The sequence below is a fragment of the Acomys minous genome (assembly GCF_964271855.1).
Source record: "Acomys minous genome assembly, chromosome: 2".
NCBI lineage: Eukaryota > Metazoa > Chordata > Mammalia > Rodentia > Muridae > Acomys > Acomys minous.
The window spans coordinates 111,820,600-111,844,250 of NC_140484.1; the positions used below are offsets into that span (position 1 = coordinate 111,820,600).

The following is a 23,651-nucleotide window of genomic DNA, read 5'->3' on the forward strand; positions in this document are numbered from 1 at the left end:
AAAATAACTTGATCTAGGATATAGGAACTTCTTTTTTTTCCTCTTTCTGACCCTTTCGTCTCTTCCTTCTCCTCCTTTCCTGCTTCCTTGTGATCCAAGCTTTCCCGCTGGGATGGAGTGCATTTGTCTTGCTTGAATTTAGACTTGGGTGTGCTTATCCTCTTGTACTTCAGGACAGAAGGAGATGGGGGCAAAGAAGAGGCCAGCCCAGCAGTCAGTGCTCCTGGAACTGGAAAGCACTCAACCAGCTGCAAAGTCCCCACTTTGGCATGAAAGCCACTGGCTGCAAGGGGGCTCATTTGGGCATGAAGATTTTCACCCCGAGAAGGACAGTTGCTCTCTCCCAGGGCCCTGGTTCTTGTTTTCCTGTGAAAATTCGTGCTGCCAAAATTGATAGTTTCCTCACAGCTTGCCTGACAGGTACAATTGTCGCCTGGAACGGAATAAAGAGACAATGCAAAGTAGCTCCTCTAAGCTGCCTCTAATTGGCTCTTAAAGTCACTTTTCTGGGATGGATTAATCACACTGTCAGCGCAGCTCATAAAACCTGCTTTCCCAGATCAGTTTCCAGGGCCCAGAGATAGGTGGTGTTGCTTTTGGTCCTTAATGTAAAGTCCTATTATAAGATTTTTACAGAGACTGGCTGGTGGCCACACCCACCCAGGTCTAGGCACACTGAGTCCAGTGGACAGGTATAAAGGAGCTCTAGGGGAAGTGCACATGAAGAAGCAGCAGGACCCCTCCCCCTCCCAAACCCACATTCTGCTGGCAGGAGGCTGTATTATGCAAACTCTTGCCTGGAGCTCTGCAGAGATTCCTATTAAAATTCTATTTCCTATTTAAGGACACTTCTGTGTGAGTATTGATCACTGGACCAGGGCCATTTCTGTGCTGAAGAGCTTTCCAAGTGCACCAGGGCTGTCCTTCCCCAAAGCAAATGTGCACATTTGAAGAAAGTCATTGGCTGTGGCAGTTTTAATTTTTGGTGTAAAGCTCGGTTACTTGGAAGGAGAAAGCCACGGAGGCTCAGAATCCATGAAGAATTTAAGGCCAAAATCAAATCAAATCAAATCAAATGTGCACAAGTTAATCTTAAACACTTGATGGTATGCAAATTTGCGCCCCTGTTCATGTAAATCACTATAATAAGAATTGGTTTCAAACAGCCAGATGAGAACAGCTCTTCTCCATTTACTTCCGAGTTTGAGAGTGTGAGAGAAGTACAGACACTTGGAAGACTTTCCCAGGACGTCTTTGGGAGGCCTGGATGGCTGTAGGGTGGGTGAGAGGAGGGAAAGGATGGAGGGCAGAAGAGAGGGGCATCTTCCCTTCACTCATTCTCCCGCTGACAGAGGCAGGCTGAGGTTGCATGTGGGAGGCTGACAGCTCTTTGCTGTCTGTCCTCTATGGATCACCAGTAGCTTCCTGATGAATGGATCCTTTCGACTTGACTGCTTCCTTTTAGGCAGCTAGGACAGTCTCTTCGGTGCTGCTGACAAAAGAATAGAGTTGAATACAATGTACCATAGTCACTCATTGACAGGTTTTGCTAGCTAGAGGCAGGTCCTTCCCACACTCAAGAAGTCACGTGCAGTCATGCGGAGATAGGAAGTGAAGATGCAGAGTGGGAAGCTCTCTCTCTTCATGTATATACATATGTATGTATGTATGTGTGCATACATGTATGTATCACATGTGTAAATAGTTGCATGTACATGTATGTGCATGCACATGAAAGCCAGAGGTCAAACTTGGCTTGTGTTCTTCATCTGTTGTCTAATTCCTGGTTGTGACAAAGGCTATGACTAGGTTTCACTGAGTAGGTTAAAATGGTTGCCTTGTGAATTCTATGGATCTGTCTGCCTCTGCCTCCCCAAAGCTGGGATTACAAATACATGCCACCATGCTCAGCATTTCTTTTTAAAAAATTAATGTATGTTCAAGGGTCAAACTTGGGTCTTCCTACTTACAAAGCATGTACTTCATTACCTTAGTCATTGGCCCTGCCCAATCCTACCATTTCGTTTGCATCCAACTGTCCTAAAAAGGTTAAGCGATGTCAACTCTCATGTCACCTTGGTAGCATATGCCAAGGTTACTGAGCACTGGTCTTTTTTGCCTTTCAAGTCTCCCCATTTGCTTTTAGCTATTTTGCACCCTTTTAAATGAACTGATGCTTTTTGTTAAGCTATGTTGATAGGAGACAGGATTTTAATTTCAAACGTTTCTCTGGTGTTATTTTTAGTCGTTTAGTTGTATGGATGGGTCATCTACTGCTCACACTGGATCATCTCGTGTTTGTTGAGAAAGGATATGAGAAGAAATCCCACTTGAATTAGATGTGTGACACAGACTAAGAAGGGGATGAAGAACTCTGCCTATTTCTTAGACCTTGGCCTTGGATAGAAATCGGCTTGTGAGCTAGTGTGGGGGTTTTGATTCTGAACTGCTGTAAAAAGAGACAACTCTGTGAAAGTATTTAGTTGTCATATCATAGAAGTGAAATGCAGAACACCAGGTATGGTATACAAGTTCTAGGCTTCCCACGGCAGCTCTATCAGAAGTTTTAATCAGTTGTTCAGTCAGATCAGCACCAGAACCACTGAGGGTGGGAAGGGAAGATTTCACCTTGACCATTAGATACCACTCCAACACTTGAGGATGGTGACTGCTAACATCCATTGGGAATTTGTCTGTGCCTGACCTGGGATACATATTTTTATTGCATTGTCCACTTATATCCTTACAGTTTTTTTTAGAAGCATTTTTTTTGGCTTCAGATCTGAAAAATTGAGGCATATAGAATCTATATAATTGGCTAAGTTATGCAACTAGGATTGGAAATGCCTGAAGTAAACTGAGGTTGTGGCCTTAGAGAAATTCTTGGATGTCACGCTACAGAATCACTCATACTTCCTGCTGTAGAGCAAGTGATCAATGCATGCACATGAGGAGAGTGACTGAATGGGCCTGCCGCAAGCCGGAGTGTGGCCTTAGCCTCATAGCTCTTTTCCAGTAAATCCATGGCCCTGTCCAGGCTGGTGTTTGGTTCCTGTTGTCCTGGCTAGCAATCTCTCAGCCTTTGCTGAGGGAGGAGGAAGTGTCTGGGCAGGATGGCCCTGATGGCTGATATCTTTATTCCTCCTCCATTTCATTCTGGGCAGCCTGGCCTGAGGAGCCCTTGTTTCTAACTTGTTTGTGATCTGATATTTCATCTTCGGGGGGTTCAGAAGCTGTGAGCCCCTGAGCTGGCTAAGCTGCAAGAGCTGATGGACATTCCTCACCTGTCAGCACTGTAGGCCTGGCTCCTGATGAGACTGGCTTGGAGAGAGGTTTTTCTTGGCTTTCCTTGAAGAAGTCTGTCAGATGTCCATGAAGTCTTGAGTAGATGCTGAGTAGAGCTGGCCTTCTGCCTCATAGGGCCAAGGGTATGGTGACCTTTGTGCTGCCTCTTGCTGACAAGGCTGTGGACATTGGCATATATACTACCTAGCCCAGAGGTGGGACGTTTCACTTTTCATTGGAGGCCACTGGAACTCAATATACATGTCTAGTGCTACTCTAGGCATTATGAACCCAGAGGGCTCCAATGGCCTTTAAAAGACTTAGGGTCTAGTGAGAGAATACCTGCATTAAGTGTGATAACATACAATCACTTCTTCGTTATTTGCATGTATTCTGGAGATATATGGAAAGGAGCATTTAATTCTTCCATTTGATACACCAATATTACGGCAAGATGCCAAAGAAAGAAAGGCATGACTTAATGAGAGGTAAAGTCAGTTTAACTCCTGCATGGGAGCATCATCAAGCAGTCTGAAAATGGCAGTGGGTGTGCAGTGGGTGCTCAATGATCTGGATGTGGAAATGGTGATCTTGCCTCGTTGCCCTCACTGTTAAATTTCAAGTTTGTTTTCTTCTGAGAGGACAAAGTCTTTGGTGTTGATTGTCCCCAAACCCCTGGAGGTGGGCTTCCCTTTAGCTCCTCATACTGGCCTACAGCCCTGTAAGACCACCCAGCCCTGTAAGGATGAGCATGTTTGCCTCATTTGCAATCTGTAGCTATGAACAAACATTGTGTTATCATAGAAGGTCATCACAGAGATATCCAGGAGTACCCAGAGTGCCCAATGTCACTCCTTTTTGGGAATAAAAAGGGATGTTGTGTCACTTCCTCCACACAGAACCCTCAGAGGGATGAGGAATCCCAGATCACACTGTTCAGACATTTTCTATCACCTTCCACGAATCCCTTCCACGTGTGGTGTTGAGTCTGTGTCCCAGTGTTCTGCATTTGTGCATTCAACCAAGTACAGGTTGAAAAACTTTCAAAAATTATGTCCATATTGAGCATGTGTAGACTGTTGATATCACCACCCTCTAAGCAACACACAGTAACAACTATTTCTTTTGTGTTAGTAGATACATGTAATCTAGGTAGGATTTAAAGTCTGTGTGAAGATGTGCATGGGGCACATGTCAGTTATGAGGGTCATGAGTATCATTGGCTTGGAATCTGCAGTGTCCTGGAAAAAGATTCCTCTGGCTACCACTTTTAATCCTCTCATCAGTTATTTGAGGAAGGTTTTATTGACCCCACAACAGTAGCAATAACATTAGCAATACCCACATTTATCAAGCTCCGTGCTGAGAACACTGAAGGTGTTAACTCCCATTCATATCCTTAGAGTCTTGTGAGCTAGGCACTATCACTCCTCATTGAAAAGATGAGAAAATTGGGCCACAGAGAACTTGGTATCATTCTTAAAGTTCTACAGGTAGTAGACAAGGGGACAAGAGTTTGAACACAGACATTCTGTATTTAGAGAAGAGAGAACAGTCCAGAGGGAACTCTGTTTACACACACACACACACACACACACACACACACACACACACACACACACACATACACACACACACACACACACACACACACACACACACACATACACCACTCCATGGAGGAGACCTGCTTTCATGAGCATCTGAAGTCACTGCTTTCTCTGAGAAGCCTGCACTCCTGGCCTCACTGTGGGCGTGTTCTCCTGTAACCTATGTTGCCCTCTAATCCTAGCAAAACAAACCCCATTTGCCAATTGAGAGTTCAAATCCACTGAGAATTTTCTTGCCTGAGGCTTCTACACATTCAGTGTTTCTGCTCAATGAAAAACTGGACTTTGGGAGGGTGTCCATCTTAGAGGGCGTGTGCGAAGACCAAATTAGATACCATACACAGATAACACTCTTGCAGATAGATTTCCTTTTAAATGTACCATCCACTCTTGGTATGATTGAAATTTTTGACTGGTCTTCCTCCTCCAAGCTCATGTGTTGTAGGCTTGATCCCCAAAGTAGCCATGTCCATAGGTGAAGCCTTTGAGAGGTGATCGTATCTTGAGGATTCTGACATCGAGAATTTATTATTCAAACTATGGAGTCAGCTTTTGGGGTTATTGGGAGGCGGTAGAATTAAATATTAGGAGGTGGGGCCTAGTTACAAGTAGGTCACTGATGTGTTTATGTTTTCTTTTAATTAAGTTTTTAATCATATGTGTATGGATATCTTGTCTGAGTGTATGTCTGTATGATACATGCATGCATGCAGTGCCTAAGAAGGACAGAAGAGAGCACCAGATTCTATGTGCCTGGAATTTCAGATAGTTGTGCTCTACCATGTGGGTGCTATTGATTGAACCCTGGTCCTGTGGAAGAGCAGCCTGGTGACACCCCTTTAAGAGGTATATCTTGTCCCCACCCGCTTCTTCTCCTTACCTCCTCTTTGGCTTCCGTCAGGAGGGTGGCCTTGTTTAACCACCTACTCCCTGCCACAGGCTCATAGCAGTGGGGTCAGGAGATTGCACCAAAATAATCCTTTCTTCTCTAGAAGTTGATTGTCTTCGGGATTCTGTAACGGTGGCACAAAGCTGAATAATACCTCTGCCTCACAACCAGGAACTTCACCCAGAAAGAAAAGGTGGAAAAAGGCTTTTGAGGAGAAAGAGTTAGCCAACTCTTGACACACATTGCAAGGCAGCCTCATGGTGACTGGTAGAAAGTCACGGAGCACGTCTATATCAGTATGCACACAAGATGCACCTGAGCAAGAGAGATGTTGGGTATTATTTGAGTGCAAATTAGTCTCGTTGTTAAACTAGGGAGAAAACTATTACTGTCAAGTACTGGAGAACTCAGAACAATGTGAATTTTTCATAAGTGTAGCTGTTAACTGCCTTCCCTGGGTTGTTGGCTGTGCATGGGTGCCAGGTATATGTCACTGTTCACTTAGTACTCTCTAACCATTGACTCCTTTCTAATCTTTCATTTTTATTACATTTAGTGTGTGTGTGTGTGTGTGTGTGTGTATGTGTGTGTGTGTGTGTGTGTGTACACATGTGCAAGCAGGCACTCATGTGTGTGTATATTAGGTTAGAGAAAAAATTCAGGTCTCTGTTTTCCTTTTCCACATGGATCTAAAGGATCAAATTTGGGCTGTAAGGCTCGGTGGCTAGTGCCATCGCCCACTGAGCTCTTTTATAAGCCTTCATTTCTAATCTTTAATGCTCAACATGGGAGTTACTATCTCAGAAAACACAGGTTTGTCGTGACACTTACAGGGAGGTTGAAATAAAATCCATTCAAATGCCAAGAATTCATTGAGTTGTGCCTTCATTCCAATTGTCACTTCTTGGCTTCCTGGCCTGGGGTGAGTGAACATTGCTTTTTCTCCTCACCTGACTAAAAGTCTGAATGTGGAGCCTTGTCTTTGGTCACTCGGTCTTGGAATCCCTTGCTACCTTTGGAACCAACGTCTTCCAAGCCATGCTAGGCATTAGTGTTAGGAAACAGTCGTCTACTGGTTGCGTGGAAAAGGGCAGTGTAGTTCTTCCCTTGCGTCTCTGGCTTTACCCACCCCTCCTCCACATGCCTTTGCTGTATTCTTGTGGCTACTGACATGCCTTAGTTGAGAACAGATGCTCAACTTGTGGGTTGTACACTTTCAGTGGAGTTGTCTGAGGCTATGGGAAACACAAATGTTTATATTCTGATTTATGATAGTGGATAAATTACAATTATAAGGAGCAACAAAAATTTTTTATGCTTGGGGGGTCACCACAACATGAGGAACTATATTAAAGGGTCACAGCGTTGGAAAGGTTTTGTACCACTGGACTAGAGCTGGGCCTGCTTGGGCAGCCTGGGACTTTCTTCTGTCAGTTAGGAGGCCTTTTGTTGCCATCCAGGATGCTAACACCCAGTGTCACTGACACGCCTCCTCAATGTTGGACACCACATTGAGCCTCTTCTCAGATGAGATCTCCAGCTTTACTTCCTCTCGGTAACAGATACAGCATTTATCCCCCCTTTCAAATGTGATGATTTTGGATTGCAATGACATGTTGGGAACACAGGGCTGTGCTGACAACCCTCTCTCGCCTCTGGCTAATCCCCAAACAGTTCACTGAGTTGTCCAACTTTAGTTTTGCACCGCTGGTGTGGACGATCCAGGGGAGGAGCTTCCGCTGAGCTTTGTCCTGTTTCCTCCTGTAGGATCTGGTTCATCACTCAAGGCTGCTGACATCTTTTTGGAGCCTAGCTATGTCATCTGATGGATTTCTACCTTTCTCAGCTGGTGTCATCAGAAAACTGATAAGCGTATAACATTTATTTTCATCCAAGTCATTGATAAAAATGATGAATAGAAAAACCCAATGGGATTCAAAATGCTGTTAGAAAACCCATTCTACTTCAGTGAAATTTATTAATTATCACTATTTGAGCAATAGCATGCTGCCAGCTATTGACTTATATAGGCCTGTACTTATTTCTTCATTTTATTAGCAAGATGCAAGAGTCTCAAGCCTGATATTATGGGATAAGAAAACATATGCTCAGTAGAAGATTTATTTTTGCCCAAATAAAATTTTGATCCTTATTTCCAGCTCCTAGGAGATAAGCTCTGAGCTCTGGGAATGATCTGGGATCTTGGGCCAAGCCAGACTATTTATGCAAACAGTAGGATTTATGCTAGGATCTTGGCCTGTAAAGTATCAATGATTTTGGAGTTGTTGGAGACTATGTGTCTGGGGCTGGCTTACAGTTTCAGAGGTTTAGTCCGTTATTGTCATGGCGGGAAGCATGGTGGTGTGCGGGTAGACAGAGGGCTGGGGAAGGAGCTTAGAGTACTACATACATCTGGATGGTCAGGCAGCAGGAAGTGAATGCTACACACTTCCTCTAACAAGGCCTCATCTGCTAGTAGTGCCACTCTCTCTGAGCCTATGGGAGCCACTTTCATTCAATCTATTACACTAAAGTTGGTTACAGCTATATGACCAATGGCAAGGAAAGGCCTGGACCCTAAGATATGGGCAAGCTTTCTTGGTTAGCTAAGTGCACTCTCCCACCCCCCCCATGCGTGTGTGTGTGTGTGTGTGTGTGTGTGTGTGTGTGTGTGTGTGTGTGTGTTTCACATGCTGCTGTGGGGATACATTTGATTCCATGCCTCTACCGATAGAAACTGCTAGCTCAAACCTGTGCTCACCTTTCTTTTCACTGTGATCGACCATCCCTAGTCACTGAGTCAGCAGGTGATCTTAGGGACTGCAGAACTGCAGCAGGAATCTCTGGACAGCATTGTGTCTTTCTTTGGATCCAGACTGTAGTTCTTTCTGGGCTTCTAGAATCTTCTGTCCCTCTTCCCCAACCTTCTTGAGAATGCAGGCAAGCAGGCAGCCTCCTCAGAGGCCCACCCAAGGGAGGGAGGACCCTTCTTTTCACAGCTGCCCCATGTGTTTTAGTGGGACTTATTTAAGTCTACAGGAGGATTCCAAGTTTGGGTTTACCTCCTGCCCTTAGGAAAATCCTTACTCAGATGCAAACAGCAGAAGCATGTACTACCCAACTACTAGGCATTTAAACTTTAGTCTAAATGAATGAGAGGTCTTCACAAAGTCACTAAAAATGCTATCCTTTCCCTTCCCTTCCCTTCCCTTCCCTTCCCTTCCCTTCCCTTCCCTTCCCTTCCCTTCCCTTCCCTTCCCTTCCCTTCCCTTCTGTTCCCCTACTCACAAATTAGTCTGACCTTGACCTCACAATGTAGCTTAGGCTGGCCTTGAACTTATGAGCCTCTTCCTTCCTCAGCTGAGAGTATTATAGTGCACCAGGATACTTGGCAATTGTCATGGAAATTTCTTAAGGTCAATAACCTTAAGAATTCACCCTTGAATTTAGACATTGGCCAAGCCTGACCTCTGACTCAGAGTTGACACTCAGGCCAAGTAGGACCTGCAAGCTTAAACACTCCTTCCACAGTTGTGCTCCCGGTCACTTCCGCAGCCACAAGGTACATGTCTGGGGTGCTCTTGAGAGCTCTCAGCTCCACAGGAAGTGCCTCCTTGGAGGTGGGTCCTTTCCCTGCCACCCCCCACCCCCCCACCCCCACCCCAGGCAGAACCCTTTCTGACTTGGCTTTGTTGCTTTCAAGAATGGGCTTCCCACAGGAGGCCTACTGACTTAGTGTTCCCACTTTCCTGCAGGCTTGGCTGTTTGCTTTCAGACATAAGCTCCTAACTCTATGCTCCTGATATTTCGTATCTCTTTCCCCTGGTTTCTTCTTCTTATTCAGTAAAACAAAGGTAGTGATAAGAACACTTACCTCTCTACAGTTACAGTGAAAATGAAAGGATTATAGAAAGGACTTGGTCCATAAAAAATGTCCAGGGTAGTTCTTTTCCTTCTTTCTCTGCTGGAGCTTCTGTTCCTAAGCCTGGGACCTCAGGGGGCCCTGGGCTTCTGTGCCCTGAACAGCCACAGTTGTGCAAGCACTCTTGGGTCTCCTGTTACAACTGGGAGCCGGCAATAGACCAAAATAAGTGTGTGCGTGGGGTGGGGGTGGGGGTGGGGCAGCTGGGTGAACCTCTGCAGGGAGTCTGACCAGGTCAGCTAGGAATGCTTGTCAACCAGCCAGGGTGGCTTTTCCTGTAGGCTCCTGTATGGGTCCCCGAGGTGGGTGAGTGACTCATGAGGGTGCCCTCCCCACCCCCACCCCTACATCCAAATGCTCAGCCCTTCCCAGAGCCAGGGCTCACCTAATCCCCACAGTGGGAGTCAGGGGGCATCCACGCCTGTGCAGAAGGCTAAGGTTGCACAGTGGTAACTCCACACTCTGCAGCATGTGTAGCTGAGGCCTTTCTGCACAGCAGTCTCCTGCAAAGGCGGGCAGCGAGGTCAGCTTGGCAGGCATCACCTCTGCAGCCAGGATCCAGCCTCAGGCAGTGGTGCTCCAGGACCTGAGCAGAGATGGCTGAACAAGAAGGCAGTGGCCTGCAGGTGCTGCTGCACACGCTTCAGGTAGGAAGTGCACAAGCCAGTGGGCTTTGCCTTTGCCCTGCTGGCCTGTGTTGGTGCATGAACACTGAGTTCCCCCTGGCAGCCAGTGGTCTAGTTTGCTAACCAAGCAGTAGCATAGGTACCAACTCTCACCTTGAAGCTGCCCTAAGTGATGCTATGGTGTTTAAATATTAAATACAACAATGCTGATGGTTGTTCTGCTTAAATTATTGAACCTGGTGGGATCAAAGGCTCTGGCTAAAAGATATAGATTTGCTAGATATGGGAAACAGAGAGAGAGAGAGAGAGAGAGAGAGAGAGAGAGAGAGAGAGAGAGAGAGAGAGAGAGAGAGAGAGAGAAGCCTGTCTGGCAAATGAAGGATATGTAGTAAAGCTATTGAACGGGGCTAAAAATCTTGATGGGGGCTTGGAGAATGGTGTGGGAGGAATGGGTGGCTAGGGAGAGGGCTTCTCTGGGCTTCTCTTGCTAAATGGTTCTTTCAATAAGCTCCCAAATTGCATTCTGCATCAGACTGGCCCGGGATGCTAACTGTATATTCTCAGGCTAGATGTGGCCTGAAGGCATTGGAACCAATCAGGGGCTGGAGCCTCCTCGGTACCAGCTTTCCCCTGGTGATGTTATTCTCTAGTCATTTTGAGAAGCCTTTTTCAGGGGGCAGTGGTTTGTGACAGCATTTGCACTGTGGAGTCACCTAGAGAATGCTGAAAATACTGATGTCTGGGATGCCAGCCCCAAACAAAGACCTGGGTTCATTGTTATGGGGAGAAACCTCACTGAAAGTTTGCAAGCTCCCGCGTGGGTCTTAGCACACAGCTCAGGTTGAGGCTGCTTGGAACAATGCTTATGTTTTGTGGGACCCAGAGGACGTCAGTGCTCATGGAGGCCTCAGGGTTTTTTTTTTTTTAACCCCTGGGAGGCTTGAAGCCAGATGCTATGAAAAGACGTCATACAGGGCAGGAAGAGCGCAGCACTTTGTCATCATTCTGTATATGAGCCTTTCTTCCTGCTGTAGAGTGTTGGCTTATTCTTCCTGCAACTTGAAGGAAGTTGGCATCCCTAAAATGTTTAAGAAACCCACCTTTCGGGTATACAGAGGAGACTAAATCCTAGAAGGGAATGGAGTGAGTTTTCAATACCACATGACTGTTGAAAAGGAGAGCCTGGGCCAACATCCCTCAAGAACATCACAATTCATGTCTGTGGATATGCTTATCTTCGCCTCTGTATGTTTTTAATGTGCATGTGTCCACATGTACATATTTATGTGGATGTCAGAGGAAAATCTTGGGTACCTACCATTCCTCACCTTGCCTTTTAAGGAAACATTTCTCTCTAAATCTGAAGCTCGCTGATTTGTTAAGGCTGGCTGGCCGCAAATCCCAACAACCTGCCTGTCTCCACCTCCTGTGCTAGGATTACAAGCACATGCCGGCTTGCCTAGCTTTTGTATGAATCACACCTGGGTCCTTACACTTGTACGACGAGCACTTTACAACAGAGCCATTTCCCCAAACCCCAAATCCAGTTATTTAGTGTTCTTTGTCTCATTGTATGTGGTGTATACAAGGCAAAGACATATCTGGATTAGGGTGTGGGAGATGGGAGTGGACCTCAAACCAAGCTGGTGACGTCTGTCTAAGAACTTTTATGTGGCGAGATGCTTTCATAGTCAGATGTCATAGGCTGAGGCTTTGTTGGTAGCTTCTGAAGTTACACAGAATTTTTGATTACCTGTTGTCCGTAGGAGTGAAAACCTTGCCTGGTTAGTTTTCTGCTCTAGCTGTCTGGGAGAAAAAAGGTGCTTATAGACAGGAATCAAGAGCTCAGGGAAAAACGAATGTCCTGCCGTTGGCTGGAAGTCACTGCAGGTTCAGCCTAATCTTCTGCCTTCCTCCCAGAAGGGATTTATAATTGATATTTAGAATGAGCACTCTGGGGCACCACAAGATTCTCAATTATCAAAGACAGATTTAATTATTTTCACTAGGCCCTGCTTAGTTTCCAATTAACTAGCACATTAAAATGACACCAGCGTGTCCCGTGCTGGTTAGTTTGGTTGTGGCGTACTTGACTTGGACCAGTTTGACCCCTACTAAGTGCTTCCGAGAATGCTGTGTCTATCTCCATTGTAGAGGTAAGAACTATAAAATGCTTTTAAAAAGTGAACTCAGAGAGAGTAATCTTGGATAGTGATTTTGATGTCCTGTTCCAATGCCTGTTTTCCTCTTGGCTTAACCTTGAGCAGTGATTCTCAAGCGTCCTAATGTTGAGACCCTTTAATAGAGTTTGCTCATGTTGTGGTGGCCCCAACCAGAGAAATTACTTCATTGCTACTTCAAAACTGTTATGAATCATAATACAGATATTTGATATGTAGGATATCTGGTAGGTGGCTCCCAAAGGGATCACGGCCCTGATCCCAGAGAGTTCCACAAAGGCTTCTGGAAGAGGTGAGGCAGAAATATTCCTAATTAGGAATTTTCAGGATCTTGCCAGTCCAAACCACGTCTTTGTCATCATGCACAAAAGTGACAAACAGAAGCCTTTGTGCGGCCTCCCAAACCTCTGGAGAAGATGGACAGAAGAGGAACATAGTTTCCAAGTTTCCTTGTTTTTGAATAGTAGCGCACAACTTTACCAGGCAAAGATAAAAGAAAGTAGGGCTAGAAAGAATGCAGCCAACATGACAGAGGTCCTCATTATGCCCCCCTAATCCTAGATGCCTCCCTCCTTGAGAACACCACCTCCTTGGAACCACAACATATACTCGACCACCAGGAAATATTCCTTTGGCAGGTTACCTTTCTCTGTGTGAATGAGGATGGGACAGTTGGGTTGTTTTTCCTACTTTAGTTTTAACACAGCCTTACATCTGGCCACAGTACGAGAATCCATGTTCTACCGAGATATTTTCCAAGTTCCTGGCCTTGACAGCTTGAGTTTTAGGTAGAAAATTAGATAGGCTGATGGGGATCTTCAGGGTGAAGGGGAGACATCTACAGCCCAGGTTTAGAGAGGCAGAAAGGACTGTGGCCTAGCTCCGGCTCTCACACTTCCCAGCTGTTTATCCTTATTCAAGTCCCTTGACATCCCTAGACCCTCCTCTATGGATCTGTGCCAGAGAGGCAATAAACCCAGGTTCCTAAGCACGTAGTGAGAAGCTTAAAAGAACGCATTTGAGAAGGCACCTGTAAACTACGTGTGGCTGTCCAGTGACGGTGGTGTTGGTGATTTCCCTGGAGGGATATGTAATCCTGAGATGCTGAGTGCACTTCTCTACAGCCTTCATAAACCTGCCCTTTCCTGGGTGGACTCCAATATACTTGAAAAAAAAAAAAAAAAGGTAGGTGTCTCCTTCTGTGCCGCTCTCGCCTCTCTGTGTGGTTTAAGTTAATGGGGAAGATGGGGAGCTGCCAGGGTTGCAGGATGTAGACTGTGTGCCAGCCCTGATGTCACGGAGCCCTCATCCAGCAGTGTCACATGAAATGCCAGTTAAGAACCTTATTGAATCATAAAAGATGTATAACGGTTAGGTCAGCTTTGGCACACTCTGAGCTGCGATGTGGGCACATATTTGCTGTTTGCATTCATACTTTTTTTTTTTTTTTAATTTTTTATGTTATAGCTGTTCAAACCGAATCCCAGGTCTGCAGCCTTGCCAAAATGTGTATTGCTGACTGCTTTTCTCAAGTGAGGTTCCAAGAGCATCATTTATTATGGATTGTGAATGAATGGGGTTTCAGGATGTAGGGTTTCCTGTCTTGAGTAAACATTGACCTTTGCTAATAGGAAACCTGGGCTGAGGCATCCAGTCTGCTTTTTTTTTTTTTTTCTTTGAACTTGATCCTCCAAGGATTATTTTCAAGATAACAGGTGATTCAGGGCCTGGACTGCGATGAGGGGCTGTGTGGGAAAATGATGACCGATATGTCTCGTTCACGGAACTTGGTAGTTTTTGTTTCCGCATGTGCTTGATAATTTCCCGTGTAGACCTCTCCGTGGAGGATGAGGAGAGGCCATGAACTACCCATCTCCGTTATCATGGAACCAGGTTGGGAAAAAACCAAAGCTTTCCCCTTAGACAGAAGCAGAAAGGCTTGGACTAATCTAGGCAAGCATTTCGCCCTTAGATAGAGAACACTGTGTCTTGGCTTCCTAGAATTTCCTAAGCTTGTTCTCTTGGGATGCTGGAGGCTTTATATGAGTTTGTTGGAGACTTTTAAACCTCAACCATGGCATAAATATGGATACAGAATGAAGTGTCTTAATTTTGATCACCAGTAGGAAAAAGAAAAAAAAAATCACCCTCATGTCATGCACAAGGGAAAGAGTGTAAACTGTCAAGAAGTAAGATCAGTCAGTCCCTAAGGGGCAACCGTGCTGGTCAAACTGGACCCTGAAGGGAATGGCGGCTGCATGCAGGTGTGCAGGGTGTTCGAAGCAGAAAACAACCTTCACTTGGTCCAAAACATAGCTTCTTAAAGTCTTCTGAGATCAGAGAAAATGGACAAGTCCTCGTTTGGGCCAAACTGATACCTTCATCACCTCATATCACTCTGCCACCAGTGAAGAAGACATGTCTATCCTGCCTTTGGGGTGAGACTGGCACTGGCCAGATGAAGTTGAAGCCGGTCAAGGCTCAGAAACATAAATCTAGGAAGTACTCAGAAGGGGTGTGTGAAGCAGATCTTGCCACCACAAACTTAGTCTGAGTTTTTCTTAGGCTGAGTTTTTCTTAGGTGATGCTGGGGCCGCCTATTTATTCTTCCCTTTGGGGAGAATTATTTGTCTTGATGGAATTGAAGGTTGAAGGAGTGTGAATTTCCCATACTAGAGGGAGGCTTATCCTACATCTTAACTCAGTGTGGAGGAAAATAAGTGCACATAAAGGATGGTAATGCTTTGGATATGGGCCAGTTGGATATTCTCAATACTGTCCACATGCTACCCATTGTTTACCCACTCTTTATCTATCATGTTTTTTTCTATGACATGGAGGTCTAGAGGACCATTGGGTGGGTGGCACGTGAGAAGAAGCACACAACACTTTGTTTAAAACTTGTGTGTCTCTGTGCAACCAACCAAGGCTCTCTTGTTTGAAATCTCTTCATCTTCAAGATGAGATTTATAATACTTAATAATACGCTGACCATAAATTAAGAACAAATGCATGCAAAGGCATAACCACAGTGGCTGTGTTTGTCAATCATCATAGTTAAATCAGTTCCTGTCTTCGTGAAAACCTGGTCCAGAGTGAAAAGGTAGGAAGACAAATATTTGAAAAATAAATTCACATGTGATGAAAGCTGTGGTAAAAGTGAATACCCAAAGAAAGTTTCATGGAATTTGGGATGGGAACAGTTTTGGATAGGCCTCGGAAGATGACCCCAGTTTCAGCTGGGCTGACCGGAGTGAGCAAAGGATGTGAGGTCATCTCTACCTAGCAATAATATACAGGGGATTTGGGATTTGGTATGATATTGAAATTGATTAAAATAAAATGCTTAAGGGAAAAGGCAGATGGAAACAGATGTTTGCTTAGATTATGATGGGTCTAGAGTGATAAGCTTCAGGTCTGATATACTTGTGAACATAGCTGGTAATTCCTGAATGTGGCCTCAGCTGAAATGACATCCATAGAGCTGTTTGAATGAGTTGATACTTGATTCGATGCAACACGGTTTCATGTTGTGATCAAATTTAATATCCTTGCCATATTTTGCTTTTCCTCTTAAATTTAATTATTATTTTTAGTGTGCCTTTATGTGGTACATGTAAATGTTCATGTGGGTGTGTGCCTGTGTACTATGAATGTACATAGACATGTTTATATATAGATGTATTAATGTGCAGAGAACAGTGACACCCAGTGTTTGTGTGTGTGCGTATGTATGTGTGTCACATACACACACACACATATACACACACACAGACAGACAAAGAGACAGAGACAGAAAGATAGACAGAAAGAGAGAGAGAGAGAGAGAGAGAGAGAGAGAGAGAGAGAGAGAGAGAGAGAGAGAGAGAGAGGCAGGTGATGGCTTACATGAACATGGATGCAAGGCTAGTAATCACTGGATTTGTTGGATTTGGGTGTTTTGCTAGTCCTGACACCACTGAGGAAAACGATCACCCTCTTGTTTTTTGTTTGTTTGTTTTTGGTTCTGCTTTGATTGGCCTCAACCTGGAGTTCTTCTTTACTTTCCTTCCTCTTTGCATCTCACCTACTTTTGATCTTTCTTGCAACTCTAACCCCCACCTCACAAAGAAGGGCTAGAGTAAGTCTAGGCATAGACCTAGGGAGGAGACATAGTGGTTTTGTGTGTATGTGTGTGTGTGTGTGTGTGTGTGTGTGTGTGTGTGTGCTTGGTTGTCACTTCAATTTTGAAGAAACACAGTTATTTTACGGGTAGTATCCAAATGTTCTGGCATCAATGTTCTTCTGGCTGCATGGTTAAATTAAAGCAGCTAGAGGTGGGTCAAAAATTCCTGTCCCCACTTGAGAACCAGGAATAGTTAATTTTTTTTTTTACCTCCAGATCCCTGGTTCTGGGTCTGGCTGTGTCCTAAATAGCCGCATCCATACAGCAAAGGGTGAAACATGGAGGTCAGCATGGCTTTGAGGTATGATTGGGAATTGGGGAGAGGCGGAGGCAAATGGCCAGCAGCAAGACTCATGCCCGCAACAGAAACTACCATTGACAACATTTTTTCTACAATCTACCCAGTCTCTAAAGGTGGACTGCATCTTAGGAGAGCCAATCCAGGTTCAGTCTGAACTCTGGGTCAGGGGGAAGTGTGCTCACTAAGGGAGATGTTTGGTACTTGGTACTGTATCATACTCATTGGACAGGCAGCAATGAATCAAATAGACTGAGCGCATCTTCATATTTCAGAAACGGGTGAATGGAAATTCATCCTCCTGGGTGTGACCTTTGACTCCTTTTGCCAGATCTGGAGTAAAGGAAGTAGAGGGTTTACTGGATCTGTGCCTTTTTGCTGCATGGTGTCCTCAAAAGTCACCTGTAAGCTGCAGGTGTAAGACAAGGGCGGTCACGAGCACTGATGCTGGGGATGACGGAGGGACCTAGGAGATGAACAGAGCGGAAGAGTGGCCCCAAGCCTGTCCTGAGCATGCGTTCTTTCCCCTCCTTTCTCTCTTTTCTCCATTTTTAAGTTTTCGTGTGGTTTAATTTAAAATTTTTAACTGTTAGACAAGACAGGAAGCCATACACCTGTAATCCTAGCGCGTGGGCGCCTGAGGCAGGTGGATCATGAACGAGGTTGGACTATGGGTTACGTAATAAGATTTTGTCTCATTTAAACAAATTGAAATGAAATACAGATAACACATAATGTGTCACTCAAGCCAGCTTTACGTGTTCCGCTCATTAGAGTGCGTTCATTCTCACTGTTGATGCGATCCACAAGTCATTTCATCTAAAACAGCTCCCCATGCCTCCCCATTGGCCCCTGACAGTCACGATTCTACTTCTGTCCATATGAGACTGACACTTTTATGAACCTTGTGTAATCAGAATCATACATTTGCCATTTTGACACTGGCTTATGTTCCCTAATATAATGTTCTTAGGGCTCATTCTTTTTTTTTTTGTTTAGGCGAATAAGTGTATTTTAATTTTTTATTGGGAATTTCATACATGCACATAATACATTTTGTTCAAACCCGCCATCCGTTCCCTCCCCCCACCCCTCCCCTATCCTCCTCACCACCTTCGCCTAGCTCTGAGTCCACTCAATGCTACCCGTATCACAGGCACTTGTGGAGAACCTAATAGTACCTCTATGTCTACTCTGCTAAAAGGAAATGGCCATAAGCTGCACCCTAAGTTCGTATCACCATCCCCATAGATTAGCGCGCCTCTCAGCCCTCACCGGAGAAGCTGCTTTTTGCAGTGGAGGGTGATTATTACAGAAACCAACACTGCTGAGTGAAGAGAGAACAAAAGACCGTGACATGCTCAAGGCTCATTCTTCTTGTTGTATGTGCCAGAGTTTATTTTGTCTTTAATATGTTGAATAAATATTTCACCCAAATGCTGCATATCCCCCTCCATCCATCAGTGTTTGCTTTTACCTTTTGAGGTATGTGAACAATGTTGCTGTGGACATGGGGATGCAAATACTTGTTTAGCTTTCAATTCTTTTGAGCAGACCTTGTTCCTATGCCGGCACATGGACATCTTTGTGTACTCCTTATTAAAAAACCACCAATTACAAACAGAACAGGAATGAACATGGATAAGTACGTGTCTCTGTTGTAGGGAGTTAAGTCCTTTAGGTACATGCCCGGGAGTGGCATCACTGAATCATGTGTAGATCTGATTCTAATTTCTTGATAAGCTATCACACCGATTTCCACAGTGGAACCACCAGTTTGTACTTATACCAACAATACACGAAGGTACCCTGTTTCCCTGAATTCTCGCCAACACTTATCATCTCTTGTTTTACTTCTTTCACAAATTGTTTCTTTTATTTTTTTGAGATTATAATTACACCACTTCCTCTTTCCTCTCCTCTCTCCAAATCTTCCCACGTCTCTCATCCCCTTGCTCTCATTCGAATTTATGGCCTCTTCTCTTCAAAAATTGTATATCTATGTATTTCTGAATAGATAAATACAGCATGGTACACCTATATAATGTTACCTGTATGTATATTTTCAGGGCTGACCATTTGGTATTGGATAACCCATTAGTATGCTTTTAATCTTAGCCATCCCGATTGGAATAAGCTGACATGGAAAAGTAGTTTTCATTTGTGTTTTTCCAATGGCTAAGGATAGTGAACACATTTAAGAATAATTCTTAGTTATTTTTATTTTTCTAAGAACTCTGTTCAGTTTCATACCACACATTATAACTGGTTTGTTTGCTTCCTTGTTATGTACTTTTTGAGTTCATCAGGTATGTACTCTAGATGCTGAGCCTTGGTTGCACATATAGCTACCATTTTGTTCCTATTCTGCAGGCTGCCTCGTCAGTCCGTTAACAGTTTTCTTTGCAGTAAAGACATGTTTTAATTTCCTTTGCAGGATAGATGGTTGGTCTTGGGCGACTGGAATCCTATTCAAAAAGTCCTTACCTGAGCCTACAAAAAGAATTAATGAAAAATTGAATCTTTGAAAAAAACTTAACACAGAAAAATCAATTTCAAAGAAAAAAGCAAACCCTAAAATTGAAGTAAAAGCTGACTTGAATGCAAACAAGCCAACTAAAACTATCATAACCATACAGAGAATCATATGTATTCATGTAACAAGCACCTAGATAAAGCAGCAGTGGATTTCCAGTGCCCCAGAGGGATGCTGCCATGCCTACTGCTCCCAAGATTCACCTCTGCTCTGATTTCTGACATCACAGATTGTGTCTGAAGATTTTAATTTGATACAAATAGGACCCTACAGCAAGTCTTCTCTTGTGTCTGTCTCTTTTGACTTAACACTGTGATCTCTCCAAGTTTTGCATATAGTTGAAGATACTGACTCTCTTGGCTAATAGAATACCATTATGTGAGCATGCTGTGATTTCTTTCTACATTCTGGGGTGGGTAATAGTTGTGGCAATTTCCAGTTTGGGACAGAACAAAATAGTGCTGTTAAGAACATTCTAGGAAAGCCTTTGTGAACATATGTATACATGTCTGTTGGACGTATACTTACTACTGGAATAGTGTTTTAGAGTATCCATATGTTTAGCTTTCATAGATAACAGCAATTAATTTTCAGAAACTGGTTATTTTTTTTTTTAAAGCACCTATTATCCACATAGATATCATTAGCTTGAGAAAGCTTTGGCTATTACATACCCTGGCCAGAAGTTGCTTCATATATATATATCAGCTGAAAATGGCTTGAGATATTTTCTCTTGGACTTTGTAGAAGGCTTTAGTATATGTTGCAGTTTCCTTCCTTCTTTCCTTTCTTCCTTCCTTGTATGTGCACAGGCACAACTGGGTGCTGAGGCAGAGCACTTAAACAGCCTAAACCACACCCTGAGCCCTCTTATACTTTCATAATGACAGTTAAAGAATGACTCACCTTTACTAAGCAGTTTATATGCATCAGAAGCTGTGTAAATTTCTTCATGGGTGTTGTCTCATTTAGTCTTTGGAACAGTCCTTTGAGGAAGAGAATGTTATTTTCCTCTATCCAAAAGCCTGAAATGGAAGAACTGGGGAGGCTAACAAATCTCGCACCATCTCAAAGCTAGCACATGCCATTGCTGGAATTTGAGTGGAGGGAACATTATTCCAGAAGGTGCACCTTGGACAGGTGTACTAGGTCTCTTAAAGAAAAGGTGAGCCTTTATAAATGCTCCAAATGGAGACTTCTTTGTGTAGAGTGCTTGCTTGGGGAGACAGACACTCCTGCTTGCAAATTTGGGAAGGGTGTCAGCTGACCACATGGCTAGAATCACTGGTATAGGAAGAAGAGAACTATGCCACACGATGGACATAAAATGTCCCTGCCAGTGCTCTATCTCTAGCTGGTGGCCATGCTTTAGAAGGTTCTGGAAACTTAAGGAAGTTAGGCCTTATTGAAGGAAGTAGGTCACCAGGTAGGAAGAGTGATCTCTGAAAGTTAGGCTGGTCCCTGATGCCTTCCTTGCTCTCTGCTTCCTGCCCATCATGTGGCAATGACGTTCTTCTACCACAGCAACGTTCTACCCAACTACACAGGACAAAACAACCGAAGACTGGGCCTTTCAGAACTGTAAGGCCAAGCAAATATTTTCTCCCTTAAGTTATTACATCAGACATTCTGTCAGACTACTATTGTCTGTAAGGGGTGACAGTACAATTCTTAGGCTTCCTTTGCTGTAGCATTGGTCTTACTCCTACTAAGTCTTGTCACTACGTGCTGTACATTATCCCCTTATAAAACTGCGACTGTGTGCCGGCCAAACTGCATGTCAAAAATTAAGGTTGTATTTGGCCCATGATCTGTAGTTTGCTGATCCCGGCCTGCAGTCACAGACCAGGAACAAAGGTGGCACCTGAGGTTGACAGGTAGTGATGGTGCGAGTTGCCGGTGGCCACTTGCTGCTGCAAAAGCCAGGTGCACAACCTCATTCTCAGGCTGCCCTTCTTCTTCTTCTTCTTCTTCTTCTTCTTCTTCTTCTTCTTCTTCTTCTTCTTCTTCTTCTTCTTTGTGGTCATGATTTTTTTTATTTTTTAATTTTTTTATTAATTTATTAATTAATTACATCTCAATGGTTATCCCATCCCTTGTTTCCTCCCATTCTTCCCTCCTTCCCATTTTCCCCTTATTCCCCTCCCCATGACTGTTCCTAAGGGGGATTTCCTCCCCCTGTATATGCTCATAGGGTATCAAGTCTCTTCTTCGTAACCTGCTGCCCTTCTTACAAAGGGTGAGACAACACTACATCCCTTCAGGTGTGGGTGGTCCTGGGAGAGCCTTGCAGACCCTGAGATGCACAGCTCAGAGTGGATCTACAGAGGCTTCTGCTGTCCCAGTGTTCTGGGTATTTGTAGAAATAGCATGTGCGCTTCTTAGATGAACTTTCAGCAGCATGGATGAGTGTGGTGGGCGCTGCAGTGAAGATGGTATCTACATTCCCCATCATGACCGGCATGAGGTCCGTGTTCAAACCAGCACTTCTCAAGTTGGATTCTGAGGAACTCTCGTGCTTACTAAATGCCAGTGTCGGCTTAATAAATGAACAATGGCATGTATGGATCTGAAATGTTAGTACAGGCTCATTTCTTAGACATCCTTACAAAAGAACCTTTAAAAATATTTTCAGTTTAAATGTGTATTTTTCCCTAAGTAAGCTTTCCTGAGAGCATTATTGGCTACCCTGTCACTGTATGTTCCCCTGTCATTTTCCACATATTCCCTGATATTTTCTTTGGTGTTTCTCTCTCCTCTTCCACCAGGATTAGGATCTACTCTGTCTTGTTCAGTCTTTGTTTTTTTTTTTTTTTTTTTTTTTAATTTTATAATTAAATCTTTTTTAAAAATTTTTTCTCCTTTATTAATTTATTCTTGTTACATCTCAATGGTTATCCCATCCCTTGTATCCTCCCATTCTTCCCTCCCTCCCATTTTCCCCTTATTCCCCTCCCCTATGACTGTGCCTGAGGGGGATTACCTCCCCCTGTATATGTTCATAGGGTATCAAGTCTCTTCTTGGTAACCTGCTGTCCTTCCTCTGAGTGCCACCAGGTCTCCCCCTCCAGGGGACATGGTCAAAGGTGAGGCACCAGAGTATGTGAGAAAGTAATGTCCCACTCTCCACTCTACTGTGGAGAATGTTCTGTCCATTGTCTAGATCTGGGTAGGGGTTTGAAGTATACCGCCTGTATTGTCCTTGGCTGGTGCCTTAGTTTGAGCGGGACCCCTGGGCCCAAATCTGCCTATCATAATGTTCTACTTGTAGGTTTCTAGGACCCTCTGGATCCTTCTACTTTGCCATTCTCCCATGCTTCTCTCATCTAGAGTCTCAATAGGATGTCCTCCCCTCTGTCTCAGTTTCCTGGTAAGTGAAGGCTTTCGTGGGACATGCCCCTTGGGCTAATATGCAGATATAAGTGAGTATATACCATTTGAGTCTTTCTGCTTCTGGGTTAACTCACTCATTATGATCATTTCTAGCTCAATCCATTTATCCACAGATTTCGGGAATTCCTTGTTTTTAATAGCTGAATAGTATTAATATTGCTATTTCCTAAAACAGTATCTGGTAGCAAATCCAGTGGTCTATAAATGTGTGCTGTTGAACTCATAACATATGCATGGCATATTGATAAATTAAAGATACAATTTAATAGCATTCCCAGGCCATCTTGGAACGGGGTAATTTTGAGGGGCAAAAATCTTACAGATTTTAAAAGGAATACATTTGGAAAACAATGATTTTAGACCAATGTTGTATTTCATCTCTGCTGCTTGGTGGGAGTTAACTTTCTTTCGGTGTGGGAATTGATCTCAGAATGTTGAAGAGATCCTGGATTGTAAGTCAGTTCTCTTGGAAACCTGGTGTCATTTCTCTGCTTGGTGAGTTTCACCAGCAGAAAAATCCGTAAGCTTCAGAGTCGGAGCTGCTAAAGATGCTTCTTGGACACTCAGGAGTGACGCTGATATGATCAGGAAGCCTTCGAGACTCCAGAGCTTTGGCCTAGGGTTTCAGATCAAAAGCAGGGTCATGTTTCAGGGCCAGGCTACCTGATGAAGCTCTTCCTAAGGGACTTGGAAAAAAGCGGCTTTGTCAATAAAGGGCCAGTAATGAAGAATTCTCTCTCACCGTTC

General features: G+C 44.1%; 1 protein-coding gene and 1 long non-coding RNA gene across 5 annotated transcripts in view; one reads left to right on the plus strand and one right to left on the minus strand.

The window, feature by feature from the left end:
- Nucleotides 1-1,087: 1,087 nt before the first annotated feature.
- LOC311592145 lies at nt 1,088-9,798 on the minus strand. Of its 3 annotated transcripts, XR_014777305.1 has the most exons (4): nt 9,659-9,798; nt 5,776-5,958; nt 3,285-3,464; nt 1,088-1,489 (listed from the first exon to the last, which is right to left on the minus strand). It is a non-coding gene; the product is annotated as an uncharacterized lncRNA (long non-coding RNA). The 3 variants fall into 3 exon arrangements; XR_014777306.1 differs by lacking the exon at nt 3,285-3,464 and having other exon boundaries at nt 1,089-1,492; XR_014777307.1 differs by lacking the exon at nt 3,285-3,464 and having other exon boundaries at nt 1,092-1,489.
- Nucleotides 9,799-10,145: 347 nt separating this feature from the next.
- The window catches only part of AGBL1 (AGBL carboxypeptidase 1), an 880,118-nt gene continuing 866,612 nt past the window's right edge, over nt 10,146-23,651 (plus strand). For both annotated transcript variants that reach the window (XM_084772153.1, XM_084772154.1), the window contains exon 1: nt 10,146-10,353. In XM_084772153.1, coding sequence (XP_084628279.1) covers nt 10,303-10,353 — 51 coding nt within the window. In that variant the 5' untranslated portion in view covers nt 10,146-10,302. The remainder of the gene's footprint in view (nt 10,354-23,651) is intronic.